The sequence below is a fragment of the Colletotrichum abscissum genome, assembly GCF_030869225.1.
Source record: "Colletotrichum abscissum strain IMI 504890 chromosome Unknown Scaffold_6.1, whole genome shotgun sequence".
Taxonomy (NCBI): Eukaryota; Fungi; Ascomycota; class Sordariomycetes; order Glomerellales; family Glomerellaceae; genus Colletotrichum; species Colletotrichum abscissum.
In genome coordinates this window covers 955431-980078 of record NW_026850503.1, presented here as the reverse complement: position 1 = coordinate 980078, position 24648 = coordinate 955431, and the positions used below count along the sequence as shown (strand labels likewise).

The 24648-nt window shown below is 52.3% G+C and overlaps 11 protein-coding genes across 11 annotated transcripts; 5 read left to right on the top strand and 6 right to left on the bottom strand.

Annotated features, from left to right (window-relative positions):
- Positions 1-1117: 1117 nt before the first annotated feature.
- CABS01_03319 (uncharacterized protein) lies at positions 1118-1471 on the top strand (the record flags this gene model as incomplete). Its single annotated transcript, XM_060536695.1, has 2 exons — positions 1118-1183; positions 1442-1471. 2 exons carry the CDS (start codon positions 1118-1120, stop codon positions 1469-1471), a joined length of 96 nt encoding a protein of 31 aa, XP_060392614.1.
- Positions 1472-1529: 58 nt separating this feature from the next.
- On the bottom strand, positions 1530-1652 carry CABS01_03318 (uncharacterized protein; the record flags this gene model as incomplete). Its single annotated transcript, XM_060536694.1, has 1 exon — positions 1530-1652. The coding sequence occupies one exon, from the start codon at positions 1650-1652 to the stop codon at positions 1530-1532; it is 123 nt and encodes a 40-aa protein (XP_060392613.1).
- A 2521-nt stretch (positions 1653-4173) lies between these two features.
- On the top strand, positions 4174-6571 carry CABS01_03317 (uncharacterized protein; the record flags this gene model as incomplete). Its single annotated transcript, XM_060536693.1, has 2 exons — positions 4174-4727; positions 6043-6571. The coding sequence occupies 2 exons, from the start codon at positions 4174-4176 to the stop codon at positions 6569-6571; spliced, it is 1083 nt and encodes a 360-aa protein (XP_060392612.1).
- Positions 6572-7222: 651 nt separating this feature from the next.
- CABS01_03316 (uncharacterized protein) lies at positions 7223-7792 on the top strand (the record flags this gene model as incomplete). The annotated part of the gene is made up of 1 exon (XM_060536692.1): positions 7223-7792. One exon carries the CDS (start codon positions 7223-7225, stop codon positions 7790-7792), a length of 570 nt encoding a protein of 189 aa, XP_060392611.1.
- Positions 7793-8151: 359 nt separating this feature from the next.
- On the bottom strand, positions 8152-10499 carry CABS01_03315 (type I phosphodiesterase/nucleotide pyrophosphatase; the record flags this gene model as incomplete). The annotated part of the gene is made up of 2 exons (XM_060536691.1): positions 8152-8600; positions 8657-10499. The coding sequence occupies 2 exons, from the start codon at positions 10497-10499 to the stop codon at positions 8152-8154; spliced, it is 2292 nt and encodes a 763-aa protein (XP_060392610.1).
- A 1710-nt stretch (positions 10500-12209) lies between these two features.
- CABS01_03314 (uncharacterized protein) lies at positions 12210-12488 on the bottom strand (the record flags this gene model as incomplete). The annotated part of the gene is made up of 1 exon (XM_060536690.1): positions 12210-12488. One exon carries the CDS (start codon positions 12486-12488, stop codon positions 12210-12212), a length of 279 nt encoding a protein of 92 aa, XP_060392609.1.
- CABS01_03313 (uncharacterized protein) lies at positions 12238-14786 on the top strand (the record flags this gene model as incomplete). Its single annotated transcript, XM_060536689.1, has 5 exons — positions 12238-12422; positions 12535-12829; positions 12880-13084; positions 13141-13341; positions 13393-14786. 5 exons carry the CDS (start codon positions 12238-12240, stop codon positions 14784-14786), a joined length of 2280 nt encoding a protein of 759 aa, XP_060392608.1.
- Positions 14787-14879: 93 nt separating this feature from the next.
- CABS01_03312 (uncharacterized protein) lies at positions 14880-15944 on the bottom strand (the record flags this gene model as incomplete). The annotated part of the gene is made up of 1 exon (XM_060536688.1): positions 14880-15944. One exon carries the CDS (start codon positions 15942-15944, stop codon positions 14880-14882), a length of 1065 nt encoding a protein of 354 aa, XP_060392607.1.
- A 1262-nt stretch (positions 15945-17206) lies between these two features.
- Positions 17207-18404, bottom strand: CABS01_03311 (metalloprotease 1; the record flags this gene model as incomplete). Its single annotated transcript, XM_060536687.1, has 4 exons — positions 17207-17339; positions 17398-17430; positions 17487-18034; positions 18126-18404. 4 exons carry the CDS (start codon positions 18402-18404, stop codon positions 17207-17209), a joined length of 993 nt encoding a protein of 330 aa, XP_060392606.1.
- Positions 18405-19249: 845 nt separating this feature from the next.
- Positions 19250-19741, bottom strand: CABS01_03310 (uncharacterized protein; the record flags this gene model as incomplete). Its single annotated transcript, XM_060536686.1, has 2 exons — positions 19250-19302; positions 19450-19741. 2 exons carry the CDS (start codon positions 19739-19741, stop codon positions 19250-19252), a joined length of 345 nt encoding a protein of 114 aa, XP_060392605.1.
- Positions 19742-20667: 926 nt separating this feature from the next.
- Positions 20668-23394, top strand: CABS01_03309 (fungal specific transcription factor domain-containing protein; the record flags this gene model as incomplete). The annotated part of the gene is made up of 4 exons (XM_060536685.1): positions 20668-21835; positions 21952-22381; positions 22462-22750; positions 22993-23394. The coding sequence occupies 4 exons, from the start codon at positions 20668-20670 to the stop codon at positions 23392-23394; spliced, it is 2289 nt and encodes a 762-aa protein (XP_060392604.1).
- Between the last annotated feature and the right edge of the window lie 1254 nt (positions 23395-24648).

Below are 24648 nucleotides of genomic sequence, written 5' to 3'. Positions count from 1 at the left end.
ACTAAGCGGGGCCGCTCCAGGCAGGTACGTATCGTGTCACCCCTCCTTTAGCCTCTCCTTCCTGCGCCTAAGGCATGCGACGGGCGGTAAAGCTCATCGTCGCTAACCATGATTATACCGTTCCAGCTGCCTAGACGATTTCTGATGTTCATTCCTATCAACAGAATCGCTATTCTCGACTTTGATTCATTGTCTTAAGACTTCATAAGAGCCCAATCTACCTTTATCCAGCTCTTGTTGCTGTCCCAGGAATTGAGGCAACAGGATGAATGGCATGTTGATGTCACAGGTAAGGGGGCATGGAGGGGCACTCTGCAGCTCTCACCGCGCTCTCTGTGTCGCGGGGGGCGCTGCAAACGATCCTGGCCTATCGACCCCACCGTGGAAGCTCCAGGCCTCATTGCTGCAGATCCCAGTGATGTCAATTCGTCGAATCGCCAGCCCAGCCAAAGTAATGAACAATAACAAACGCATTCATCACGATCAAATTTTCCCTCGGGCACTAGCTAGCCGCCTTCTCTTTGGGAAGGCAAGGAGGGGCAATATGGACCTGCCTGAGTCTTTCCCCTCGTTGTCGGGCCACTTCATCTTTTTTTCATCGTCGGAGTCCACCTTGAGGCAGACCATCGGCCGCGTCTCAAGTGAGAGGTGCCTCTCTCTTTTCGTCCCATCCACACGCATATCTCACCGGCCAGACACAGACAGACACACAGCGCCGTTTGGCACACACACAAAAATTTTCACCAGAGGGAGCGCTTTGTTCCGAGTGACCTCGATCTACTTTGCCAACGATAAGACATCCACAGCTTCGAACTCTGCGGTCTGCCCCTCCACCCCGCCCAATCCCTGTCAGACACACAAGGTAGGTTGCCGCGCAGCCCAACCTGGGCCCCTCCTTGCCCCTCGACGAAGCCCAGGTTTTTTTTTTCTCTCTCTTGGACCGCCAGACCGTCAGAGTGTGTGCCCAACCCAATCGTTCGGCATGAGTCACGTATCTGGCAGTTTTCCCTCTGGCACAGCTACAGCCTTCTCCTGCATACCTTTTTGGTGATACAGGTGCTCGGGGCCCCTCCTCGTAGCATTTTGGTTTGGGGCCGTGGTCGCCGTCGCCGTCGCCATGGTCCATCCCACCTCAAAACCAAGGCTCCTCCGTGGGGCTGGTCCTTGTCTGCCTTTGGTTTCCGTAGGAATTATCGACCATCGAGGGGCATTGTAAATCCTCCTTGTGTTGCTTATTCTTTCATCGGTCAAGGGAATGCCAACCCAAGCGGGCCCATCCATATCTTCTTCTCTCTCACACACAAATGGTCGGTGCATTAACTCCGAAAAGAAATGTGGCTGATGCGGCTTTCTGACGGGGTGCGGGGTTGGAAAAAATCTGATCTCAGAAAGACAAGAGGCAAAAAAAAAAAAAAAGTGTACAGACATGGGTGTCCGACAGATCCTGGCCTCAAGGGTGACGTGCAGGTGAAAGGTACCTAAACAACCCGTTCTAAGCGCCTGCGCCGCCCGTCAAGGGACAATTATCCTCATCCTCTCGCGTTCTCCCAGAGCGAGATTTCCAGGACAGCTAGGTGGTATCGCGGCTGCATGCATATTTGCCATCGCGTTGGCGTCTCTCTCCCGAAATAAAGTGAGAATCTATCGGGCATCCGACCAGATTTCGCAGCAGCAGCAGCATAAACGGACAACGCGGTGCAGTGACACGTAGGAGGGGGGGCGCCAGGACCAAACAAGACCAAGACGAGTGCGATCGCCCGCCCCAGCCCATGCGCAAGACCCCTCTCTCACACGAAGCGCCGCCGAGCCACAGAGAGAAAGAAAAAAAACGAGAGCAGAATGAGGGGTATTCCATGCCATGCCCCTCCATGCCTTTTTGCGCTTGCGATAAGAGGGGCTGAACTCCGAGACACAAAAAAATCTAGCGTCACGTGACAAAGCTCTTCCATCCTTCATGAATGATGTTTAAACCAGCCCATATCCCACGGCAGTTTGGCTAAGTTGATGAGCATCTTTGTTACGGCCCCTGCTGGCCATCTTCCAATAAATCCTAATTGGGAACAGAAAATACGGCGGTGGCGACGGACGGCGTCGGAAACCGCCGGCCCCACCAGGCCGATGAGCAAGTCACATGACCACCCTCAACGTCATCCGACGAAGACCCGCGGGGCAGGCGACGACACTTCGCCAGCGAGTCGCACGCAGGTTTGAAAATTGCTCTACTGCAAAGATCACTTCTATCCCATTTCCATTGGACTAACATGACAGGAATTGACTCGGCAAGTTTGGGACCAATCGAGGAACGACTAATTCGACGCAGTCTACCCCAAGCGATACCATTAGGCCCTGATCCTATCGATAACTCCCTACAGAGCTTTGCTGGACATGGAAGATTCTAACTACTACCGGCTTTCTTCGGTTCTCCGAATACGACGGTTTGCCTCTGTCACTCGTATGTCTACTTCATCGAGGGCAAGTTGAAACACGAACGTACCACGTCGACCGATCTCGAGAACTCACGAGATGATACATAACATTATCACGGGGTTCGCCTCTTTGGGGTGTTTAGACCCCCGAGTGGCTGCACCTTCTGCTTTCGTTGCGAGAAAGCTTTCCAGGCATGAAGTTATGTCGGAAGCAGATAGAGTCGGTATACCATTTGAGGACATCTATCCCTCACTGACACGCGCAAATGCTGCCGTGGGCTATACTTTTATTCTCTCCAATTTCCGCCACGCTTGCGTAGCAGGATTACCTTGGGATGAGGTCAAATTAAGTGGAAGACATAAGTGGAGAGATTTGACGTCGGAAGATCAGGGGATGGAGTGTGGATGCGAGAGACGGAGGTTTCCAGTTCATAGGATGGCAGATGAACGATGAAACGACGTGTTATATTTTTTGGACTTTATCTTCTCTCTCAGCACAGCTAACCGGAATACTTATGAGATCTCCTAACTAGGCTTTTTCCCCTACTTAGAGCCTCTCGCACAGCTCCTGTTTGGCCTGTCCACCATCTTGTCAGGACAGGGATTCCTGCGAGTTAGCAAGTGACCACTTCTTCCATCTTCTACCACACCTCAGAAGCTAGATAATGCCGCGAGAATTTCAGCAAAATTATTGGCCTATTCAGGCATCAAACCGATTTCTCCTGCTGTTTGCAGTATCCGGTGATTACCTACAACGCAATCAGGCGTGCTGAGAGTAGCCATTGGAGATCAATTAGCCGGCACAACTGCTCTGACATATAATAGCCAGAGCACTTGTTTACGGACTCTACCTGAGGTCCAATTCATGAGCCCAGCCACACCGTTGTCATTCTATTGCTCTAAATAGTCTCTTTCCCAGTCAAACCGGTACCAGCTGCCTAAGGTCTTGGCGTCGAGCACTATCAATCGACTGTATTGTGTTATCCAGGCTAATCAGACTGTTCCATAAGTACATGGTAATACACCTCATCACAGCTTCATCAGAATGAAACTTCCGCAGCCGGTATTTGAACCTGCTTACGGAAGAGGCAGTCTAGGTGATGGCTCTAGGCTAACTAAAGCCGTACTTGAACCATTGACGGTGTACATGTCGTGTGGGCAAGTACGATGCTTCAAGGGTCCTGTACATTATTATCAGCTCGCTAGTCCAGTCTGCATAGTCATGAACGACTATAGGAGCTTGGTCTACCTTTAAGAGAAACATCGTGAAGCATCCTCTAATAGACAATACAATGTTGCAGTTTGGTAAAGTCGTCAAAACCAACAGGGTCTTTTAAGGGAAGTGCTTCGGAAAGAATGCTTTGATGGCTACTGCCTCTGGTGTTCTAGCAGAAGCAAGAGGCAGGAGGTCGACGCAGATGCTTCGTCGTTCCTGACTAATCACATATCAAGAGTATTGATGGGAAAGCGCCTCTTTTCTTAACGTCACTTCCAGTGCTGAACTTGAAACGCTCTGGAAAGACTTGCTGTGTATCCTCTCCCCAGTAAATCCATGTTCACGAAACAACAACAAATCCAACGACGACACGTATTCTACCTGTAAACAACATCACCTCTGCCTACCCGCATCTTCTAATTCCTGAACGGCTTTACATTCAAGCAGCTTGCGTATGATCACTCGATACTTGAGGCTTTTGAACAATTCCTCCCGAAACGCACACATCGACACTTTATCTCTCACAACGCCATGGGGTTCCCTTGGGGTATCGTTGTGGTCCTGAAGCGCGACTGGACTCCCATCAGTCGGATTCGCAAAAGATACGAATTTGACGGCTCAGGTCGCCTTTTCTTTACAGAACTCATTGTTCTGCAGAAAGACACCATTGCCTGGCTTCCAAGACAAGAGTCCTTCCGGAAAGCCGGTGACTATCGCGAATGGGTCTACATCGCACTCTATTACCCGTCTCTACCGGTTCTCTTGGATGCAAACGGAAGCGGGAGTATTCATTGGGATTCCTTGGAGGACTACGAACACCCGCATGATGAGCGCCTGGTCGAGATTCCTGTCTCCCATCTCAGCGCTGAGGTCTTTATTCTTCGAGATTTCGTGCCTAGAATGCCTGAACACGATGCTCTAGCTGCCCGATATCCTCCTGGAGAAGTAGGCATCTTCTTGAAGGGCGATATAGCCACGCACGAGGACTTATCCATGCACCCTCCCATGATTCTCAGGGTCCATGGCGGAGGCTGGACTGTTGATGGACAGAGAAGACACTGTCTTATTCCTTATAGCCTTGTGAGGTATGGGCTGCCACCCGGCCCAAAAAATCGAACCTTTGGCCCAAAGCTTTGATCTCACCCCGGAATGTTTGGAACTGGGGACGGCATTAGTTTGCGTCTGTTTTGGTTAGTTGCGCTCTCGGGCTGATGAATCAGATCAGCAAGCTAACGGCGATATAGTCGGTAATGACTGCATGTTCTATGGGATGTTCAAGGGGCAGGAGAAGAGAAGTTGTAACAAAACATTCGCAGGCCAAGCAGGAAATTTCTCTTATGGCTTCCGGAGCAGGATGTATCAACAGAATCCCAGGCTTCGAGGGTCCCTCATTCTGTAGTACCAGTTTGAGGTATAGTTACAATTACCAGGAACTTATGACCAGTGAAACTACACTTCCCTGCAAGACATGATTGAGCCATGTTGTATTATCCTCAGATCTAAATATCAAGGGCGTTTGCAATGTGTTAAAGGCCTCCCCATAGTGTCTCTGTTCCGTAGAACGCTGCTGCTTTTCTCTACTCTTCTGCGAGTGGCGGTCAAAGGCGACAGCCGGGAGTAGCTTCGACTACGCTCACATCGAAGTCAGTCGAGCCTCACTCAGGGTCCTTGTTGCCTTACATCCAGGCTTCGACTGACCTCTGATCTCAAGGCACCACCGGACTTTCCACACGTGACACTCTACCTCCACCACCTTCAATGGAGTACAGATAGAAAGAAGCCTTTATAACCCCCCTCAAGCCCATTTCGTCACCAGCCAGCAGGCGCCCGTCTAGGCCGACGGCTCAGGTCACTAAGGTCGACAATCAATTATACGCCAACCAGCCTACTCGACGACAGACTTAGCGAGTACCGGAGTTGGAATCCCAGCATGAGCACCAAGAGATGTAGCCACATCGGTGGTGAACTCTTTTTTTGTGGTCTTTGATAAATCGGCTTTCTTTAATCTGCTAAGACACTCAAGGCAACGTAAGAAATACTGCTTCTCCTCCGTACCAGACTGCCTGTAAGGCAACCGTAGAGCTCCACCCGTAAGTACTAGATCTGAAATCTCCAAAGCTAGATCTGGTTCTAATCTCCCACGATTCTTTCGTTCATAGTCACTACAGTCATTCGCGAGCGCTCTCGTCTCATATTTACTCCAATTAGCTGGAGATATGGTCCCCCGCCGACAGAACTTCCCCTGGATGCGTTCACCAATGCCAACAACACATTGAGGATATCGTCCTCCGCCTCCTCGCCTCCTCCTGAACAAACTCCTATCGCAAAGCACTCCGGAAGCACCTCGAACATCGCTCCTCGAGTAACAGTTCGGCCCAAGGAAGAATGAAACGAATACAGTGCTAGTTTCGCCTTCCTCGTCCACCCGACCACAAGGCCCTTTCATAGCCTTGCCGCAGGCACCAAGGCCCCTGTCGCCTTAAGTCAGAAGCCGCGAGGTCTATCTGACAGCCCCCTCATCACCATTCGGCCTGTTCAGCAGCTCGAGACTGGCCTCGCCTACATACTCCCCAGGGTCGACGCGAGGGTCGACGTCACCACCCCATTCCTCCGCATCGGTATTCGAATTGTCAAGGACTATGGACCAGGTGTTCCGGAGTTTGACAGCATGACGCCCATCATGCTTAAGACTAGCACAAAGACTAGCACCAATACCACTCAGGCTGAGAAGGAATCTTCCAAGGCCGGCGATATAGCTGTTTGCGACCACTTTGCCATCGACGTGCCCGATATCAACGTGATCAAGAAGCTTTACTCTAGCGCCGGTAAACATTCGGGCTATAGGGCTTTTGGTATCGAGCAAGCTATTCCTCGCGACTTTGTCGAGTATGGCTTGCAGATGACCGGTTCTGTTGCTGTCAAGAACTAGTTCAATGCTTGATTGTGCGTCAGTGTTGACATTCGGTAAGTGATATTGATTCTTGGACATGGGTAGAGTTTAGTTCTGACATATACTGCTAGATTTGTACCATTGCCTGGTCTGCATTCCGAGACTCAACTAGAGCCAAAACCGAGAGAGGAAGCTGCACTGGATTGGGGGTAACCAGAAGCCTTTCGGAGTGATCAAACAGCGTACACGTGGAGGATACGGATGGGGAGTGAGAAAGGTGTCCTTCACTAAAGATTCCTTACTGAATACTACACCGACGAATGTCTGGAATATACATCGTGATGTGGTCTCCGTCAGCTTCGTAATTCTATCAATTTTACCTTGTCCTTCACTTCGAACCTTGCCCGCGTGGTCTTTTGAGAAACACCTCAGTATTATCAGTGCTTCAAAAAATTTCAAGCTCCTTCCTCCGCATCCATCTTGCCGGGTAGCAGAAAGGAAATCTCTTTTCTAAACTGTCAACTTTCTGGTTCTCCCATCCACTTCACTCGCCAAGAACAGCAACTGCGAAAGAATCAGTCTGCTTTCCCAATACTTTCGAACAGGTAAATTTGCAGTGTCTTTATTTCGTAACCACAGCCTAACCAGCCTATAGCCGCCTCAAATCGAAGCTGAAAATCGACTGTCACCATGGCTACCGAAAGAGCCGTCGCCGTCCAGCTGACGGAGGACTGGACACTGGAAAAATCATCCCTCGCCTTTCTGTTCCATCCGAGCACTCAGCCCTTTCGAGAACTCAAGAAGGACACCTGGGCTTGGCTTCATATTAGTAAGAAGATCGATGGGCATGATGGCAATGAGTGGGCCATCATCACACCCCTCAAATCGACATCGGAAGGACTCGTCGAGATGTTTCCTGGCGATCATTCCAAAGTCGAGATTCCGTACAAATTTCTTCGAGTCGGACTCCGCGTCATCAAAGATTGCGGACTCAGCTTTGGCGAATCCGACCTGGCAAGACAGGTGAATCCCACAAAGGCCTTTAGAAAGAACGACATGCTCGTATGCGACGAACTTGGCACCACCCTGCCGGCTTTGATCAAGGTCAAAGTAGCCACCCTCAGTGCTCAACATGGCTTCAAAGCAGCACCGCCACTTTACACTATCAATAGCAGCTATGTGGACTACGGCTATGAGAAGGCCGATAACTGCGTCAACAACCGTCAGTTGGGAAAGCGAAGTGCGAGTCAGATGAACTAGAGTCTGCTACATGATGCACCCTGAGCATGGACTCTCTCGTGGAGACCTATGCTACTGATGGATTCAATTTTCGGGCTGGTTCATGTGACTGCATACTGAAGGCTCCGGCTCTTGCGCCTGGGATTAACATTGGTGGCTAGAGAGTTGAGTGAGCACCGAGGCTTTCCCAGCGGTAGCTACCAACAGGCGAAGCAGGTCAGTTGAGAAGGAACAAAGGTCAGTTCTAGCGATCAAGAAAAAGCAACCTTGGGGATTCAGTCTATAGAAAATACAGAAAATCGCCGGGAGTATCAAAGAAAACCCACAATATGCCTCCCACCCGTGAACGCCGAATCATGTACCCAATTCTACACAAAAAATCATTCCGATCCATCCTTCTCTTTCGATTCCTTATCTCCCTTTGATCCCTTGATCTTGTCCCAAACCTTTCCAAACTTATCCTTGAGCCAATCCCAAACTCCAATCATGGCTTCCTTGCCCTTCTGCATGGCGTCTTCATCGGCTCCGTCGCTCTCTTCATCATCTCCTTTCTCGTCATCGTTTGACGCCGGCGCGGAAGGCGTTGGCTGGGGAACGGGGTCCACCTGAATGGACTTATCAGGGGTAGCCGACTGTCCCGCTGGTGGTGTGCTGGCAGAAGCGGGGACCTGGGTAGTGGTGTACGGGGGCACAGGGTCCTCGGGCTCTGGGGGTGTGTCCTCGGACTTGTGAGTACCCATAGTGGTGAGCGGCAGGCGCAGAGTGCCGTTGTTGGGCTCTGGAATAAGACCGACGGAATCGCAAAGGATGTTGTACACGTTGATGTTTTCTACCGACGTTAGTCCAAGCTCATAGTATGACACGACACTTGCGGGTCACACTTACGAAAGTTGTCGATCTGGCTGTTTGGCGGATGCGGGAAAGCCGGTCCGCGGGCGATGAAGATGGCGCGCATGAGGGGATGCTCGTGATCGTATCCATGCAATCCGCGGGGGTTGTAGACCGTACCATCCTTCAGCGCCTTTTCCACATCCATCTCTTCTTTTGTGACAATAGCCCATCCAGCTTTGGGAACGATCCACAGGGGTGCAATACGCTTGTTCTTGGAAAAGTGGTAGCGCTCGGGCATGTTGACGTCGCGGAGGTAGACCTCAAAGTTGGGATTCGTCTTGGACTTCTCGACCAAGCCATCATATAGCCCCTGAAGGTCATCTGGGTTCTTCGGTCGAAGACCGTATAGCGGCCAGCCGTCGGTATGCTCAATCTTGGAGGTGTCAACGAGGTCCTCAAGCTGAAGCAGGCGCGCCGTATCTGTTGTGGCCATGCCGTGATCGGATACGACAATGACGTTGACAATGTTGGTAAGGTTGCGCTGCTCGAGAGCCAGGAAGAGCTGATCCATCATAGCATCGGCCGACTCGATGGAAACCCGGATCTCCGTGCTGTTCGGTCCGTATCTATGGCCGTCCGCGTCGACGTTGGGCACATAGGCAGCGATGAGCTGTGGGCGCATGTCTTCGACCTTGGCAGTCTTGTCTTCCATGCCCGGCTTATCAAGAAACTCGAGGATCCTGCTGACCTTGTTGTCTAGTACTTCTTTGCCATTGAACTTGTCGAGGAATGTTGGCTCAACACCGAGGATGTGCGCTTCACTGCCCGGCCACATGTGGATCGCGGAACGAATACCCTGCCTCTCGGCTGTCACCCAAAATGGCTCTCCACTCCACCACTTCGCATCGAGACTGCGTGCTGGGTCGGTATAGTAGAACTCGGCCTGCATGTCCGGATCCCAGAAAGTGTTTCCAACGATACCGTGACTCTCGGGGTGTAGGCCAGTCGCTAGCGTGTAGTGATTCGGGAATGTGACGGACGGGAAAGCCGGGAGCATGTACTTTGGCGAAACACCCTCCTTTACAAAAGCGTTCAATCTCGGTGTGATCCCGCGCTGCAGAAAATCGGCGCGGAAGCCGTCAAGACTGATAATGATCGTCGTCGGCGCGAAGAGCGCCGTGCCATTGCTGACGAACTCGGCCTTGTGTGCTGACCTACTGCCGATTGACAACTTCCACGCCACCAGAAACAGGATCGCGAAACCGACGGCAATCATGCTGTGTATGAGCAGCCAACGGCGCCAAGTCCTCCTCTTATCGGTCTTCGCATTGGTCACAATCTTGAGTCTCTGTCGATCGAGTTCGTCGCTATCGTCCCTTTCGCTGCTTTCCCCGGTCGAGCTCCCCTCCTTCATGGCCCCTTCCTCCATCTCATACATCAGCTCGCCGTCCTCGCCGTGGGTCGCCTTCTCCAGCAGCCGGTCCTTCTTCTGTTTCCTCCTCATACGTCGCTGTTGGCGTCTGTCCTTTTCGTCAAGGAGATTTTCGGATGAGCCATCTCTGGATCCGGGCCGTTGGCCGTCTGGGCCTCGACCGAATAGCTTCAGGGGATTCGGGACAGCGAGGCCAGATCCTCGGCGTTGCAGCTCCTTTTTCTTGCGTGTTTCCTCTACGAGACTCTCGATCTCCTCTTCTTCCATAAAGACTAGACTGTCGGCGGCACGCAGCTCGCGGCTGTTCCGCGCACGCAATTGCAATTGGTCATCGTCACTGTCGCTGTCCTGGTCGCTTCGCGTGCTGTGGATGGATGAGGCGTCGTCGTCATACGTATCGGGGGCAAGGAGACTCGTGTTGTCGCGGTCCGCCCGGGACCTTGCGCTGGGACGGCGTATCGACATGGTTTGACGGGAGGTGCCGGAGGGCAAAAGGCGAAGTATAGATCGTTCCTAGGTCATGGACCCGTGATGTTTGTGAGACGTAACCTCTTCTTGCTTGAAGTAAACGCCGAGCCGAACAATTCTTCCACTTAATTTCTTTGGATTCCAAAATCGCAACCGGGACTCGAACCCCTGTGACGGACCACCTTGATGGCAACATTAGCTTATCGCAGCGATAGAGTCACGTGGCGCTCCGCTTTGCTGCATCCCCCGTTTTCAGGGTCCATCACTCGACCTGTCACTGGCCCGTCAGTCTGGAAACGGGGCCGAGCACGGCGTGGCTCCGGTCCGCATGACCCACTTGGTGTACAGGCTAAAATGAGCTCTATTCCCGGGGTTCTCCTCGGACTCACGGCCAATATTGGGGTCACCTTAGTCTATGACTTCTGTCCATCTGCCTCTCTTACCTGAGCGTGCCTTTCGACGTAGTGAGCATCGCCTACTAGGCACGATCTCTACATACTTTATAGCATCACTGGCGTAATTTTGTACCCAGAGCACTTAGTTCTCACTGTTGACTTCGTTCCTCGCCTATGGGCCTCTCTACCAGCATAGGAAAGCCAATACTAGTTCGACGGCAGAAGCCGCTGCTTTGTCAAGTCTGTCACGGCTGGAATATGCGCTAGTCTATTTTCTAGATTCAATAAACCAGCTCGAAGTCGTGTGGCTGGAGAGCTGAGCAAGTGGGATACCTACACAATAGGTACTAGGTTGTTGCTCAATACCTTACCTCTCTTTTTAGCGTTCCTATCACTGCTACTGCTATTACTACTATTCCAATTTCATGTTGTTTCCATACTCATTGAGAATCACGCTATGAAAAGCGTACTACGATGATCGTAACTATCGTAGTAGTTTTAAGCAAGCTGACAGCCAAGAGGCGCATTAACCAGCATTCCAGTTTGTCAACCGCTTACTTAGCCATCCAATACTCGACAATATCGGCATCCTTGCACGCTGTGTGAATAGTGGCGGATGGCGTCACATTCCTCTTACTAGCATCGTGTCGGGAAAAGAATCGAGGTCAGAAACACGTCTCAGTGTAGGCGTTGGAGCTCGTCTCCAAGGTCTTCCTCGGAAAGCCTATCGTGAATGATGGTAGTTGGTAACACAATCAGCCCTCAGCTGGGAATACGACCTCATATTGTGTCTCCTGTTGCGTCCAGACCGCCGATAGTCCATGGTCAGAGGCCTCAGCAGTCGAAAAGCACCAGCCTCAGCACGAAAGGCATGGTTCCTGTTCGTGACACAAGCCGGCGCCACCAAGGAAAACGCGGAAGCTGCGCTCACACTGATTGGCGGCCTTGAGAAAACAAGCAATTTTTATAAGCTTACCCTCTCCTTTCTGTCTCATCACCCTCGTCTCGTGATCCCCCAGGTTCTGCAGACGTGAATCAGAGGGAAACAGATGTAGTCGGAGGGCCCTGTCAAGGTCTCCGAGGTTCCCCCTGAATAGTCGTGGTGGTACTCTACTATTAACTCTGGTGTAAAGGAGGTCTAGGAGTTCATCGTATCGAGTCTCTCACTGGTGATCTTCAAAAGGATCAAAAAGCTCAATGGAATTTCAGCTATTTCATCCTAGGCGGTCAGCCAATTAAGGTTCTAGATACACAGTACGCCGCTAGCCTATCAACCTCTTGGAGAACTTTCGTTACCTTTGTGAACTGGTTCTCAAGCTTCGCCGACATGTTCCGGCGACATGTATCGATTTCCCTCCTTGAACACCAGCGTCGTTTTTCGGACGCCATCTTGGAGCCGTGATGGCGGGAGCCCGAAGAGTGCATCGAGCCCAATCATCCGCTGGGAACCCCATAACGAGGTCTTTCGGCGCTTCTCTGAGGATGCGACAGAAGACGAGAGAGGAGCTGATCGCATGACATTCGAGTAAGTTTGCTCCGAGGAGGCGGCTATGTGTTGGAAACTCGGGCTCTTCCGTTGGAAGAACTGCATTGTTGTCAGCGGTTTCGCAAGGAGTACTGGCTGAAAGACATCACAGAAAAGCCGAGATAGCATACAGAAACGCCGTAAATTCACTTCACTCTTATCTCAATAAGGATGAAGTTGCCACAGTTCTATCCCAGAGTACCGTTGGCAAGCAGAGTGACCCCAAAGCAGATCTTCATCGGATTGCTTGGGACATACAACGGACTAGAGAGGCGAAGCTAGGGGAGGGAAAGACGAAGAAACTGATCGAGTGCTTGGATCATTACCAGGGAGTCTTTGATATTCTGTCACAAGCAGAGTTCTCAGGTCTACCGTTGATCTGGGGCGGTCTGAAGTTTGTACTACTGGTAGGAGATCACCACTTTCTGCAGATGACATCTGTTCACCGGAAAAATAGGCGACGAAGAACAACTCAAACGTTCTCTCCAAAGTCATCGATGTGATGATTGACATTGGGCGGGACCTGGAAAGGATACGAGGGTACATTGCACTGTACCCGACTCCGCGAATGCTTGAGTTCTCGTCCGAACTATATGCGGCGATCGTTGAGTTTCTGGACAAGGTCATAAGAGATGCGAAGAATGCAGAGAAAAGTATTCTCAGTTAGTTGTCAAGCCAAGTACTTTAGATGACTTTCTAACTACTTACCAAAGTACAGAGCGCGCGATGACGACCTTCTTACAACCCTTTGAGATCAGATATGGAGAACTAGTGGCGAAGATGAAGAAGACACAACGAGACATCCGCGAGGACGCAGAGCTATGTTTCCATATCAGGCAGGCAATGGTAAACCACGCCATAGACAGATACCGGACTGTACTGCCGCTTCAAAGGCATACGATGCGCCAGGCTTTCAAATGTACGTAAGGTGACGTTGTGGGAACGGAGATATCCTGCTAACTTGTCCTAGCCGTCGCCGAAAACCCTACAGCAGAACTCTTCCAAGCGATACAGAAGAATCTATTCAAGAATTTCGAAGTCCAAGCCGGATTCCACCAGGAGCTGCAAGCCACATACGAGGTCACCACGTCAAAAGCGTGGATCGAATGGTTCAGCATGGAGCAGAAATATGTTCCGTCGGGATATTCCCATGAGACAAAAGTTATACAGGCAGAGTGCGACGCCCCGGATCCGCAGCACGCATTGGTTTGGAAGAAGCAGCAGCGCAAGTTTGCGTCGCACGTCCCTTCGGCGTATTTGATCTGGACGCGCGGGATGACAGCACAGTCAGCGATAGCGTCACTCGTGGACCAGATCCTCGTCCAGAAGACAGAGGTCATGATTGACGCCGGGATCGACTTGGACCAGTTCAAGGAGGCTAACAACAGTGTGGCGTCCCTCTGGAACTTCTTTTCTTACCTTACAAGGGTCCTCGAAGGTTGCATGATTTACATCACCATCGGATCCGTCGGGAAGCAGGAGTTTGCCATTGTCGGTAAATTTGTACGGATGGCGAAGATTTGGAAGGGACCGCCTGTCAATGTGACGCTCATCCATCCTTTCAATGACAACTTTGCAAGAACGGATGATGTCGTAAATCTCGATGACAAGTACGATGTTCACCCGCGACTCACGACAACAGACGCGATGCACCACGTGCTGCTACTGGAAATAAATCCTGAGCGGAAGATTTCGGACACTATCCGGAGCCTTCTGTGGGAGACCGTCTGGCGGGAAGTACGATACGCCGTCATTGGTATTGCTCTCACGCAAGTCATAGAAAAGATACACGACGCGGCGAAAAGAGCCGCCCGAGAAGCGCCGGTCAGAAGTCAGTCGTTCTTTTCAGAGACTGAAATTGAACGATGGGTCACTGTGGTTGGAAAGTGGACAGCGGCCACCTGGTCGATGAACTGCATGCGAGAGCAGATCCAGCGGCACATCGACATTGTCGACATTCATCTCCCCCCCGAAAGGAAAAAGCGGCTCAAGGGCAAGTTGTCTTTGCTGGTATTTGAGCAAGACGAGGAGCTTGGCTCGCAACTAACGTTTGCGCAGCGGGAGGCAATATGGGTCGATGTGCAAGAAGCCATAAAGCCAGGGACGGCTGAGATGTTTTGTGAGAATGTAGAGAAACTGATGGCTGCGATGCTTGAAGACTATCGCAATGAAGGCTCGGGAGGAAAGGAAAGCGCGAAAGGCTTGTCTTTCCCTCTCGTCGATGTATACTTTGGTAAGGGCGGGCGGTGGAAGGATTCGTTTCCTGGAAACCAGGAGTTGGTCGCTGATGTAATGACGAATGCCATTGAAATCGGATTTGTCGGTTTGATCAAAGCGCTGGCGTTGCAAGAGACGGAAGAGTAGAATGATCTTTGTGTTGACACCCAAAACTCTTGAGTATCTATGGAGAAACCGCAACTTAATGAGATCATCAATGATATGCTTTCCCATAGCCATCTAGCACCACGCATAATACTCATTATCCTCCCACACGACCTCACCCTCGCCCTTCCACCGCAGACTGGGAATGCTGCCATCGAGTCTCTCGTCAAAGACGACTCGCACGGCACCCTCAGTCCTGTCACTCACCCTCTTGGCTGAAGCCGAGACGCCCTCATCAGGGTTCCAGACCAGCACCTTGGCGAGCCCCCATTCGGCGGCCTCAATCACCGCAGCCTGCAGCAGCGCGGTCACGTCGGCCTCCGGGTCACCAGCCACGCGGAGGACCTTGAGCTTCTTCTCGCGGAAGTCGTGGTCCCAGTACACCCACGCCTTACCGTCAACGGTAGCCGCCCCGCGGTGCGTAATCTCGCGACCGGCGAGCTGCTTGGCCATGAAGCCGTCTCGCGTAAAGTGCCAGAGCATCTGGTCGGCCGAGGGCGCGAAGGCGACGTGCGTCTTTCCGTCCTCCGGAAGGTTCGCAAGCTTCTTCTTTAGGAGCTTGACGTCCTTTTCGCAGTAGGCGGGGACGTCGCTTTCCTCGAGGTATCGCACACCGTCGGGTTTGCGTAGGACTGAAGCATCGTCCGGGATGAGGGAGACTTGGAGTGACGGGTAGACGGCCCAGCCGAGGCGGGCGTAGTATGTGAGACCAATGTCGCTGTAGAGCGCGCTGGCTTTGGAGTCGGCGTCCATGGCTTCCTTTAGGCTGTTCAGTAGCCGCGTTGCCATGCCGTGGCTGCGGTAGGTCGGGTTAGTGTAAACGGAGGCGATGGCGTAGGCCTTTTCCTCGCGGGGGGTCGAAGAGGAGGCATCGCGGACAAGGAGGGTCTTCGCGGTTGCTTCGCAGGATGAGATGATGTGTTCGGGGTCAGCCGGGTTGAAGAGGACGTAGTAGTTGCACTGAGATGAAAGGGCCGTCTTAGAGAGCGCGACTTCGCGGGCCATGTAGTTCTCAAGGGACATTGGAGGGGCCCATGAGACGCCGTTGAGGCGCCATGCGGCCTCACGCTGGGCGGGTGTTGAGGAGGCGAACTTGATTTCCTTTTCGGACCCGTGTTGGGTTACGATGAGGTCGGCCATATTAGGCTGCGCAGGTGAAAGTGATTGAGTGACAATGAAGGATAAGTTTGTAGATGAAATTAAGGCTGTTTCTCGGGTGGTGAGATGAGATGGCAGTAGTGAGTGGCTCGGTGACTTGCGTTTCAGCTAGGACACCAACAATCAAACTTTCTGAGTACGGCCGAGAACTGGACTTCTGAGTCCTTATGAGAAGTGTGACAAATGGCTATCTGAAGTAATAGAAGCAAGTGAAGCTGAAAAAGACTCGACTTGACGTGGGGGGCCTCATAGCAGATTCGCGGGGCTGAGTGGGACATCCCACAGCGGGGTTAACAAGTACCCAGGTCTGGTTAGAGCCACGCCCTACCACTGCGGGAAATCCTAGTCACAACGGCCACAACCAGCCAAAAGGCGTACATGTCAGTTTGGCTGGCTTGCCTCTCGTTCATTTATGTTGAATAATGACCTGGCTCAAGTACAACTATAGCCTCAGTGTAACCTCGGAAAGGGAAGTTCAAAGTTTATCGAAGGCATGTGAAGAAACTGTTTGACACCGAAAGCCTCTAGGTGATTACAACTGAAGCCGATTTTCTGTAAGGCCTGCTCAGTTGAGCTCTTATCTCTCAGCGAAATATTGCCCCTCCGACCAGGCATATAGCACCATGAGAATCGTCTTGTTACAATTAGGCGGTTTCATCTCTCCAAGTGGTAAGCTCTCAAAGTCTACCACTTGGAGGCATAGGCCCGCTGGCCAGATACAGGCTCGGTTCGACGTTTGTATTGTTTGAGTGAATGCCGCCAACAATTCATTCGTACTCAAAGGCAACGGAAATGGTCTCAAACAGGAACTCATCACTTGACAAAAGGAAGAAGAAAAAAGGCATGCATGGTTCTAGCGATTGTGAATTTGAGGCCACCTCCGATGTCGCTCCGGCCCGCGGATCTGGGCCGGAGCCGGAGTGGGGCTGCACGGCATCGCGGACTAAGGCTCATGTAACCGAAGTCAGATGTATCCGTGATTATAAGGTTCCAAGTGAAGAACGGAAAGAAGCGCAGCAAGTAGCAGAAGTTGAATTTGACTAGCCTCACACCAGACCACGCCTCATTCTCAGGTTTGAATTCTGCTTGATGTACTCACAGCCAGGCTCGCTAAAGAAACCTTCAATCCATCAACACTACAGCCCGTTCCGCACACTTCCTTTTCGCACCATTTTGTCGGGACTGGTCCTCCAGGCTTCAAACGCTGTTCAACCTGTCGCACACAGTTGAGACGCGCGGAACAACTACGCATTTCCAAATCTTGAACGGACAATCATATCCTTGTTAGGTGTCGTTCGATAAGGGACTCGCGATTCGGCGGGAAGGTCTCTGGTTTTGGGGTCGCGGAAACTGTACCAAGACTGACGCATGAAAAGGCTACGAAACAATGTGTCAGTCAAAGATTGGGGGTGTAGAGACGTAGATTGTTACTTACGCTTGGCCTGGGGTGAAAGATAGGTTCTTGTCACTGCATTCACCATCAGCATCACCGTTTCATCACGTGCGCAGGAAGATTCAACTCACCACGACGAGTAAGCCATATAATTCCAAACCAGATCCTCGCCCGGGAACTCAGGGCACGTGTCCTTGGCCTTACACGCGTAGTTCTCGTGCCGCGACTGCGGCGTGTCCGGGATGTAGTCGCCGTTGGGGATCTTGCAGGAGCCCTGGAACGGGTGGTAGAGCCCCAGCCAGTGTCCCGTTTCGTGAATCACGGCCTTTGCAAACAGAGTGCCGTCAAGAGCGCTGTGGCCGATGACGACGGCGTCTCCATCGAACCACGTCCCTGTTGCTCCCACGATACCGAAAGGATTTGTCAATAAGTCGGGAAAGGCGGCGTATCCAAGGAGGCCTGTATCCAATTTCGGCACAATGTAGAGGTTCAACGTTTCAGGTCCACCGATGCGAAGCGCTCTCTGCATTTCCCGGGTCTTGTCATGCCGGTGCTCCATGTGGTTCATGTTGGCGTATGTGTCGTTGGCGACCTCGTATGTCTCGATCGGGCCGAAGGTGATGCCGTGCTTAGCGTAGCCTTCGTTGAGAGTGGTCCCAATATGACGGATTTCGATTTTCTAGATAAATAATCCAAGTCAGTATATTCGTTCGCAGGAAGACTTGAAGTCATGGGGTTTTCCTCTCATGAGAAGGTGGTGGGATAGTTACATATTTGACCGAACTTCGCTGTTCTTCCGTTCCGACCAGGAAGACATTGATAGGTATGTGAATCGAGGCTTGTTCAGTGTTCAAGGAGCGCTTAGAGAATGCCTCAAGAGCGGCCAAGTCGTCCTCTCTTCCTATCGCATGAACCTTCTCATCCTGGCCGCACCAGTTGAGGGGGTCCCTTGCATTATCCAGAGAAGGACGTTGAGATGCTTGGGCAAGTGCGACGCTGAAAAGCGATGCCATGCACAACATAGGGAGAAGAATGGTCCGGCAGATCATGATGGGCGTGACTGAAAGTTCAGGACGACTGATCAGACATTCAAGCGATTGTTGAAGGGATTGACCTGCGTTTTGCCAAAGGCACTGAGTAAATGACAACCAGGACTGTGTGCTGCAACTCAAAACCTTCACATTTCGTGACCCTCATAGGGTTTGAATGAATAAACGGGATCTGTTTTCTGATTGTGTAGAAGTCTAAACTACCATGGAAAACAAGTTGCAGTCGCAAAGGTTACGAGGCGTTGCGTGAAAACTCTGGCCTTGGAGGCTCAGGCCAAACCAACCCTTGTGGTCTTTCCGACTCAAAAACTTTATTCCAGGCTGACTTTCATCTCCCAGGGTCATAATGTTCATCAAGAGCCGCAATGTTTGGTTACACTCAGCTCAACCCTGTCCTCCGCGGCTTCGAAAGTGTAAGAGACAGAATGAGGCAATATCAAGCCGACTGGCCCCCAAGCCAACGTGCACTCTCCCAGCTGCATCGAGTTGGATGTCGGATTATAATTAAAGAGTGTATGTGTTTGAAGGAGCACAAAGTCGCGGTGCAGGATCAATGCATGGTCGTACTATTGGCCAAATGAACCTGGTAACAGCGCAAGTGCGGCTGGTCATCTGATGGAAACCACCAGGCTTGGCAAGAACGTGTATGCATATGGTCCGATGTAAGACTGCAGCCATGCGCCCGTTACGGGTATATGAGCGCTCGAGTGATTTGCAGTAGTCGTGGTAATAGGGTAGAAGGATCAGCAGGAGGCTGACGCTAGCCCGGAGCTCCAAAGTTCCATGTGACGCGGTAGAGCGCGAATTGTCTGACCAATTGAGTCTTTTGTATCTGCAAAAATAACTCAAGCTTTCTTCAAAAGACGCTTGAGTAGATTCTTGCTCGACGATGATGAACCTGTAGAAGTCTACGTTAGAGAACTAGGTCCTAGAGTTATTGAAGCCAGACATTCCTGATCAGAGTAACCGGTAGGCCATACGAGGCCGAAGGTAATGAGATAGGAGACTCGAAGAAGAGTAGACTGCAATAAGTGAGACAACTTACCAGAGATGTCACCGTTGGCTTCGTTCTTCTCCTTGGACATCACAGGAACGCCGTCCTTGTCGACGAGCGTTGACTCTGAGGACATGGCGCCGACAGTTGCTCGCGGTGCCGGTGCAGGCTGGCGAGGCCTACGAGGCATGGCAGAAGCCTGCATGTGAGGGATCACAAAAGCTGATTCGTAGAAGGAGCCAGACATCGTGCTGCTGTTGTTCTTGTTGTCGCTTGTCTTGCTGTTGTCTGTCTTGTCCCGGAGGATGGCCTTGAGGTATTGCTGAGATTCGATGGAACTCATGTGGAGGAAGGGGAGTAGTAGTAGTAGTAGAACGGCGAGGTCGTTGACTTGGTGGTTCTTTGAGGTATCGTCAATGGATTTGTAATGTACTCAATGTCGTGCTTGATTTGCTTGCTAATATACGGTTTAGATCTAAGACCCCGGGAAGGAGGTCGTGGGCCGCGTCTTTTATACATCACGAGCCTGATGTTGATTTCCAATGCAAACGCGGCTTCGGCAAGGCCAGTCCCCCTTTGACTCACTCAATGGCACGAATGCACGTCCAATGTACATGGCATCATGTCAAAGGGCGCGGTTTGTGAGTCGTAGGTCAAAAATGTTCACATTGGTACAAGTCTTGTCAGTGCTAGTGTCTGTTTTCGACGGGGGGTCAGACGGGGGGATCGTTGCCGAAGTGGAGGTGCCCGCCGGCTTTCCGACCTAGGAGGGAGATTCCTAAAACCAATCACGCCTCGTTCCCAATCCTCGGGGCTGAAAGTTGCATCGTTCGGTTGGTGAGGCCCTTGGCGGAGAGGCTTGCACGGCCAGTCGTTTTGGGCTAGACCTGCACGACCAGTCACTTTCAACTTCAGGTTTTGTTCGTTGTTCGGTCAGTCAAGTCGGGCTAGAGGGTGGAGGTCTTGAAGGAGTCAAAAGATGAGATTTTAGTCATCGTGCGACGGCTTGAGGAGGTGGGGACGAACGGGCTGAGAGGTTCCACTTCCGAAGCCGAGTCCAACCGCCCGTGCCCACGAAGCCGAAGCCGAGACTTCACATCACCAACTTCATGCGGTCAACAGTCGAGCCGATGCCGTGTTGTTGATGAGAATTTCCAATTCACTTCCCGAAGTTTCTCTTACGAAACATTCAACCTTGTAATACGGGTACATTGCGGGCTTTCGATCGGTTCCCTTGAGTGAAGGAGAAGAATTCTTGTCTTCCCCCAGATGGATTCAACGCAAACACCACCCCGGCTCTTACTCCGAAAGAACGGGCGGCCGCAGGCTTGTGAGCCGTGCCGAAAACGCAAAGTAGCCTGCGATCACGCGCAACCAATATGCAACAGATGCAGAAAGTCGAAGCGTCCCGGGGAGGTGTGCGAGTACATCCTCGGTGACAATCCGGCAACATCAAACGAAACTCCAAGGCAGGCCCGGCCGAGAGAGCAACGTCGTGCTTCCAGAGCGCCGTCTATTCCCCTGACTTCGAACTTTCAGCCCACCGTCATACCGATATCGCAATTAAGTCCAAGACCAACGGCGGTATCGCGGACGGCATCAACGGCAACAGCGACAACCTCGCCCGCGAGATCCACGACCCAGCACCGCCCCTCGATCCCTGCAAGTCTACCCACCAGCCCGGACTCGGCCGGCACGGCAGCCACTCCGGCCGTCACGCCGGCCGTCCTCGGCATCGGCTACCTCGGCTTCACCTCCTTTTGCGGCATCTACGAAGAGACTCGCTCAAGTCTAAAGCAGCTCCAGCCGTCCAGCGCGGCGCCCATCGGGGAGATCGGGACTACCGCCTACTGCGGGCTCGAGTGCTCTCCGCCCCTGACGGCTCAGGCGCTCGAAACATGTCTGACTATCCTACGCCACGTCCCGGACCGCGAGACGGGGCTCAAGCTGTTCGACAGCCACTTAAGCCCGAGCGACGGGTGGATCCGCCTAGCGGCAAAACACATGATGATATCGCTGTACAACACGTTTCCGCAGTACTTTCCCGCCGGCGAACACGGCCGACGGCCAGATGATGCCCAGCTCACTGCGCTTGCACGTACTATCTGCGGAAACACCGCAAAGTGCTTATCTGACGAGGAGTCCGACCCGGCCAGGTGGATGGCGCAGTTCACCGGCACCAATTTGCGATGGGAGTCACTGGGCGTGATGTTTGTGTACTTGGAGCTGGCGGCTCGTTATCTCGGACCGTACCGGCCGGACGTCGGCTCCCGGTTTCAGTGCGTGGATGAGGGGACGAAGGTGGTCATGCAGTATCGGTACTGTCTTGGTGCTTGTATAGAGTTGACCAAGGCTGCCGGTAGTGGGGGAAACACGTTGCTCCTCTTCATGTGTTCGAAGCGCACCATCATCGAGTCGCTCTTCTCGGGCGATGCTAGTAAGTCGCGTCTTTCACGTCTTTACTTTAACCCTCGAAGGCTGGTTGAATCCCTACCAATGGTGTAAACAGTGATCTTAATCTCTGCAGGAATGCCTACTAAAGCTTCGTCGTAGGCTTCGCTTGCTGGCAACTCCACGCAGAGACAGTAGCCCTATCAACATTCCTCGGCTTCCACGACGAAGTCGCAGCGGCGCCGGGGGCAGGCTACAAACCAACCGTCTGCTCCGAGATCAAGCGCAAACTCTTCTCCTACGTCTTCTATGTAGACAAGGTCCTGGCCTCATTCGCCGGCCGACCACCTCTCATCAGCCGCCGATACGCGCGCACACCACCGCCTCTGGACCTAAAGGACGACCACCTCCTCTCCGACGAGGCCTCGCTGGCGCGCCATGTCGCCGCACTCGATGAAAACGGATGGAACACCAAGGGCGAGCTCTACTCTGCCACCATCGTCCGGGCCCGCGTGATGCTTGCACATATCCGGGACGAAATATTCGAGATCGCGCTCGGACAGGGTTCCGTGACGCTGGTTGAGACGTTGTTGTGAGTGATGATTGTGGCAGTTGTCACTTACACCTGTCTACGTGAAATACATGATTACGTTGCTAATATTCATCCTCCAGAGAAATCAAAGAAAGACAACTTCGGACTGTTGCTGGGTTCCCCGATATCATGACTCTGAGAGAAGAAGACGTGCAGAACAGGAAACTCGACATCTCGTTACTGTACACCCGACTCATCATGAAGCTGGAACACCTCCAAAACATGTTCTTCATCGAGCGGTTACTCGCGAAAAGAGGCCACGATGACGGCGCATTGCTGTCTGTCAGCTTTGAAATGGTTTCCAAGACCCTCATGTTCTGGACAAACATGGATCGTCTATCTTGCATGAACGGTGACTTTGAATGGCTCGTACGTGTCGACCCCCCCCCCCCCCCCCCCCCCCCCCCCCCCCCCCCCCCCCCCCCCCCCCCCCTCCTCACACAAACAAAAACAAACAACAAACAAAACCACGCCACCCCCCCCCCCCGCACCCCCCCCCCGCCGCCCCCCCCCCCCACCCCACCCCCCCCCCCCCCCCCGGAACATCCTTCCTCTTCCAATACCTCTTGCACTTGGGAACAAACACGACGAACACTTACACATTCAACTAGGTGATGGCCTACGCGGCTCCCGGAGGCGGCATCCTCTGCATGGAACTCCTAAAACCCACCCTCCAAGGCGGCCACCACCCGCAGAACCCCCAAGTCTCCCGCTCGAGCATTATCCAGAAGCTGAGCCTCCTCGTCGGCTTCCTCGACTGGGTCAGCCCCACGGCGCCCAACGGCGACCTCTGCGCCGACTGCAAGGTCATCATCCAGCGCGTCCTCGACCAGGCGCTCAACAGCCCCGCGGCGTCGGCCTCGTCCGCCGTCGACGGCGGGTTGCCCGCCGGGGTAATGCTGGACGTCCCCATGGACTGGGATTTCTCTACGCAGCTTGATTTCAACTTTGATTTGCTTGATACGTTTGATTGGTTGCGTCCTGAGGTGTCTTCGAGTCAACAGTCGTCGTAGTGGCTGCTTGGGGGTGGAAGTGTTCGTGTTAGCTGTTGGTTCTTGCATTCTGTTTTCCTCTTTCCACGTCTATACCCCGGGCTTTCAAATTTTCTGCTATTATTGCATCAACTACTAGATGTCGTCGGAATTTCTGTCTCCCGCCTTTCTCTAATTCTACCTTATTCGATGTCATTTATAGACAGATTCAAGGGAAATAGGGTCAGCTCAATGCTACACAACTCAGTGTTCTCCTTCAGGAAAGGACGTAAAAATATATTGCCGCCGTCTCGAAGTTGAAGGGATAGAGTGCATAAAGTAGAATGACTGCCACAATCGGCCTTGGGATTTTCGTATCTCCGTCAAACCTACTTCCTCGACAACTACGGTTCCGCCTTCTCAATGCGCAACTGTTCAAACACCATACTGCTTCGAGATATGCTATGAATTTGAAATGTCTCCCAATCAGTAGAGACATAGATCGTGGCCAAGCCAGGGGCTGCTGGTCAAGTCACCTTACGGTTGAGGCACCACTTCTTACGGGTCTATCAACTGTGCGTTGATAAAAGGATGAGCCATTGATGTAGTATGGCACAACGGCGAAGACCTTTGCTTGGAGCACCTGCATCTAGGGAAAGGTTTGATATGTTGAGCGATCATGCTACCACTCGAAAAGATACCGCTCTCATGTAACACGAATGCCGTCGTCGGGCTAGAGCAATAACCCCCGTGATCGCGGTCCAAGAAATCATGGACTAGATCCCCAACATACGCAAGGAATCGCGAATTAGCTTCCCGTCTACACTGGCGGATTTTACGTGAGACCTGTGACAGCCACGACAGGCCGGTACCACAGGACCATCACATCATATCTGGGAAATTCGCCAGGGTAGCCGCTGCTAAGCGATCCATCGGAACCCAGCCGATTCATATCCCACTCCTTCCGAACGAGATCTCTAAATGTTTAAGCTATCGAAAAAAGCACCGGGCCGGCCCTTGCTGCCGTTTCGTGGAGCGCAATGCCACGAGGACCTTCCCACCTTGATTGTAATGCGGTTCCCTTGCCCATGTCGTCACCAGGCACCTACCTAAGCCATGCGTGCCATCAGAGTCCCGGGCTGGTCATCTCGGCTCCGGGGAGAGCCGCCACTGATCACCGGTGGAAAAAAAGGTTGGCCCAGAAGAAGTGGAGTTTTAGCGTCTCTTTTTTTTGGCAGCCGAGAAGCACACATACGCGAGAAATCGCCACTTCAACTAAGACGTCACTCGACTCGA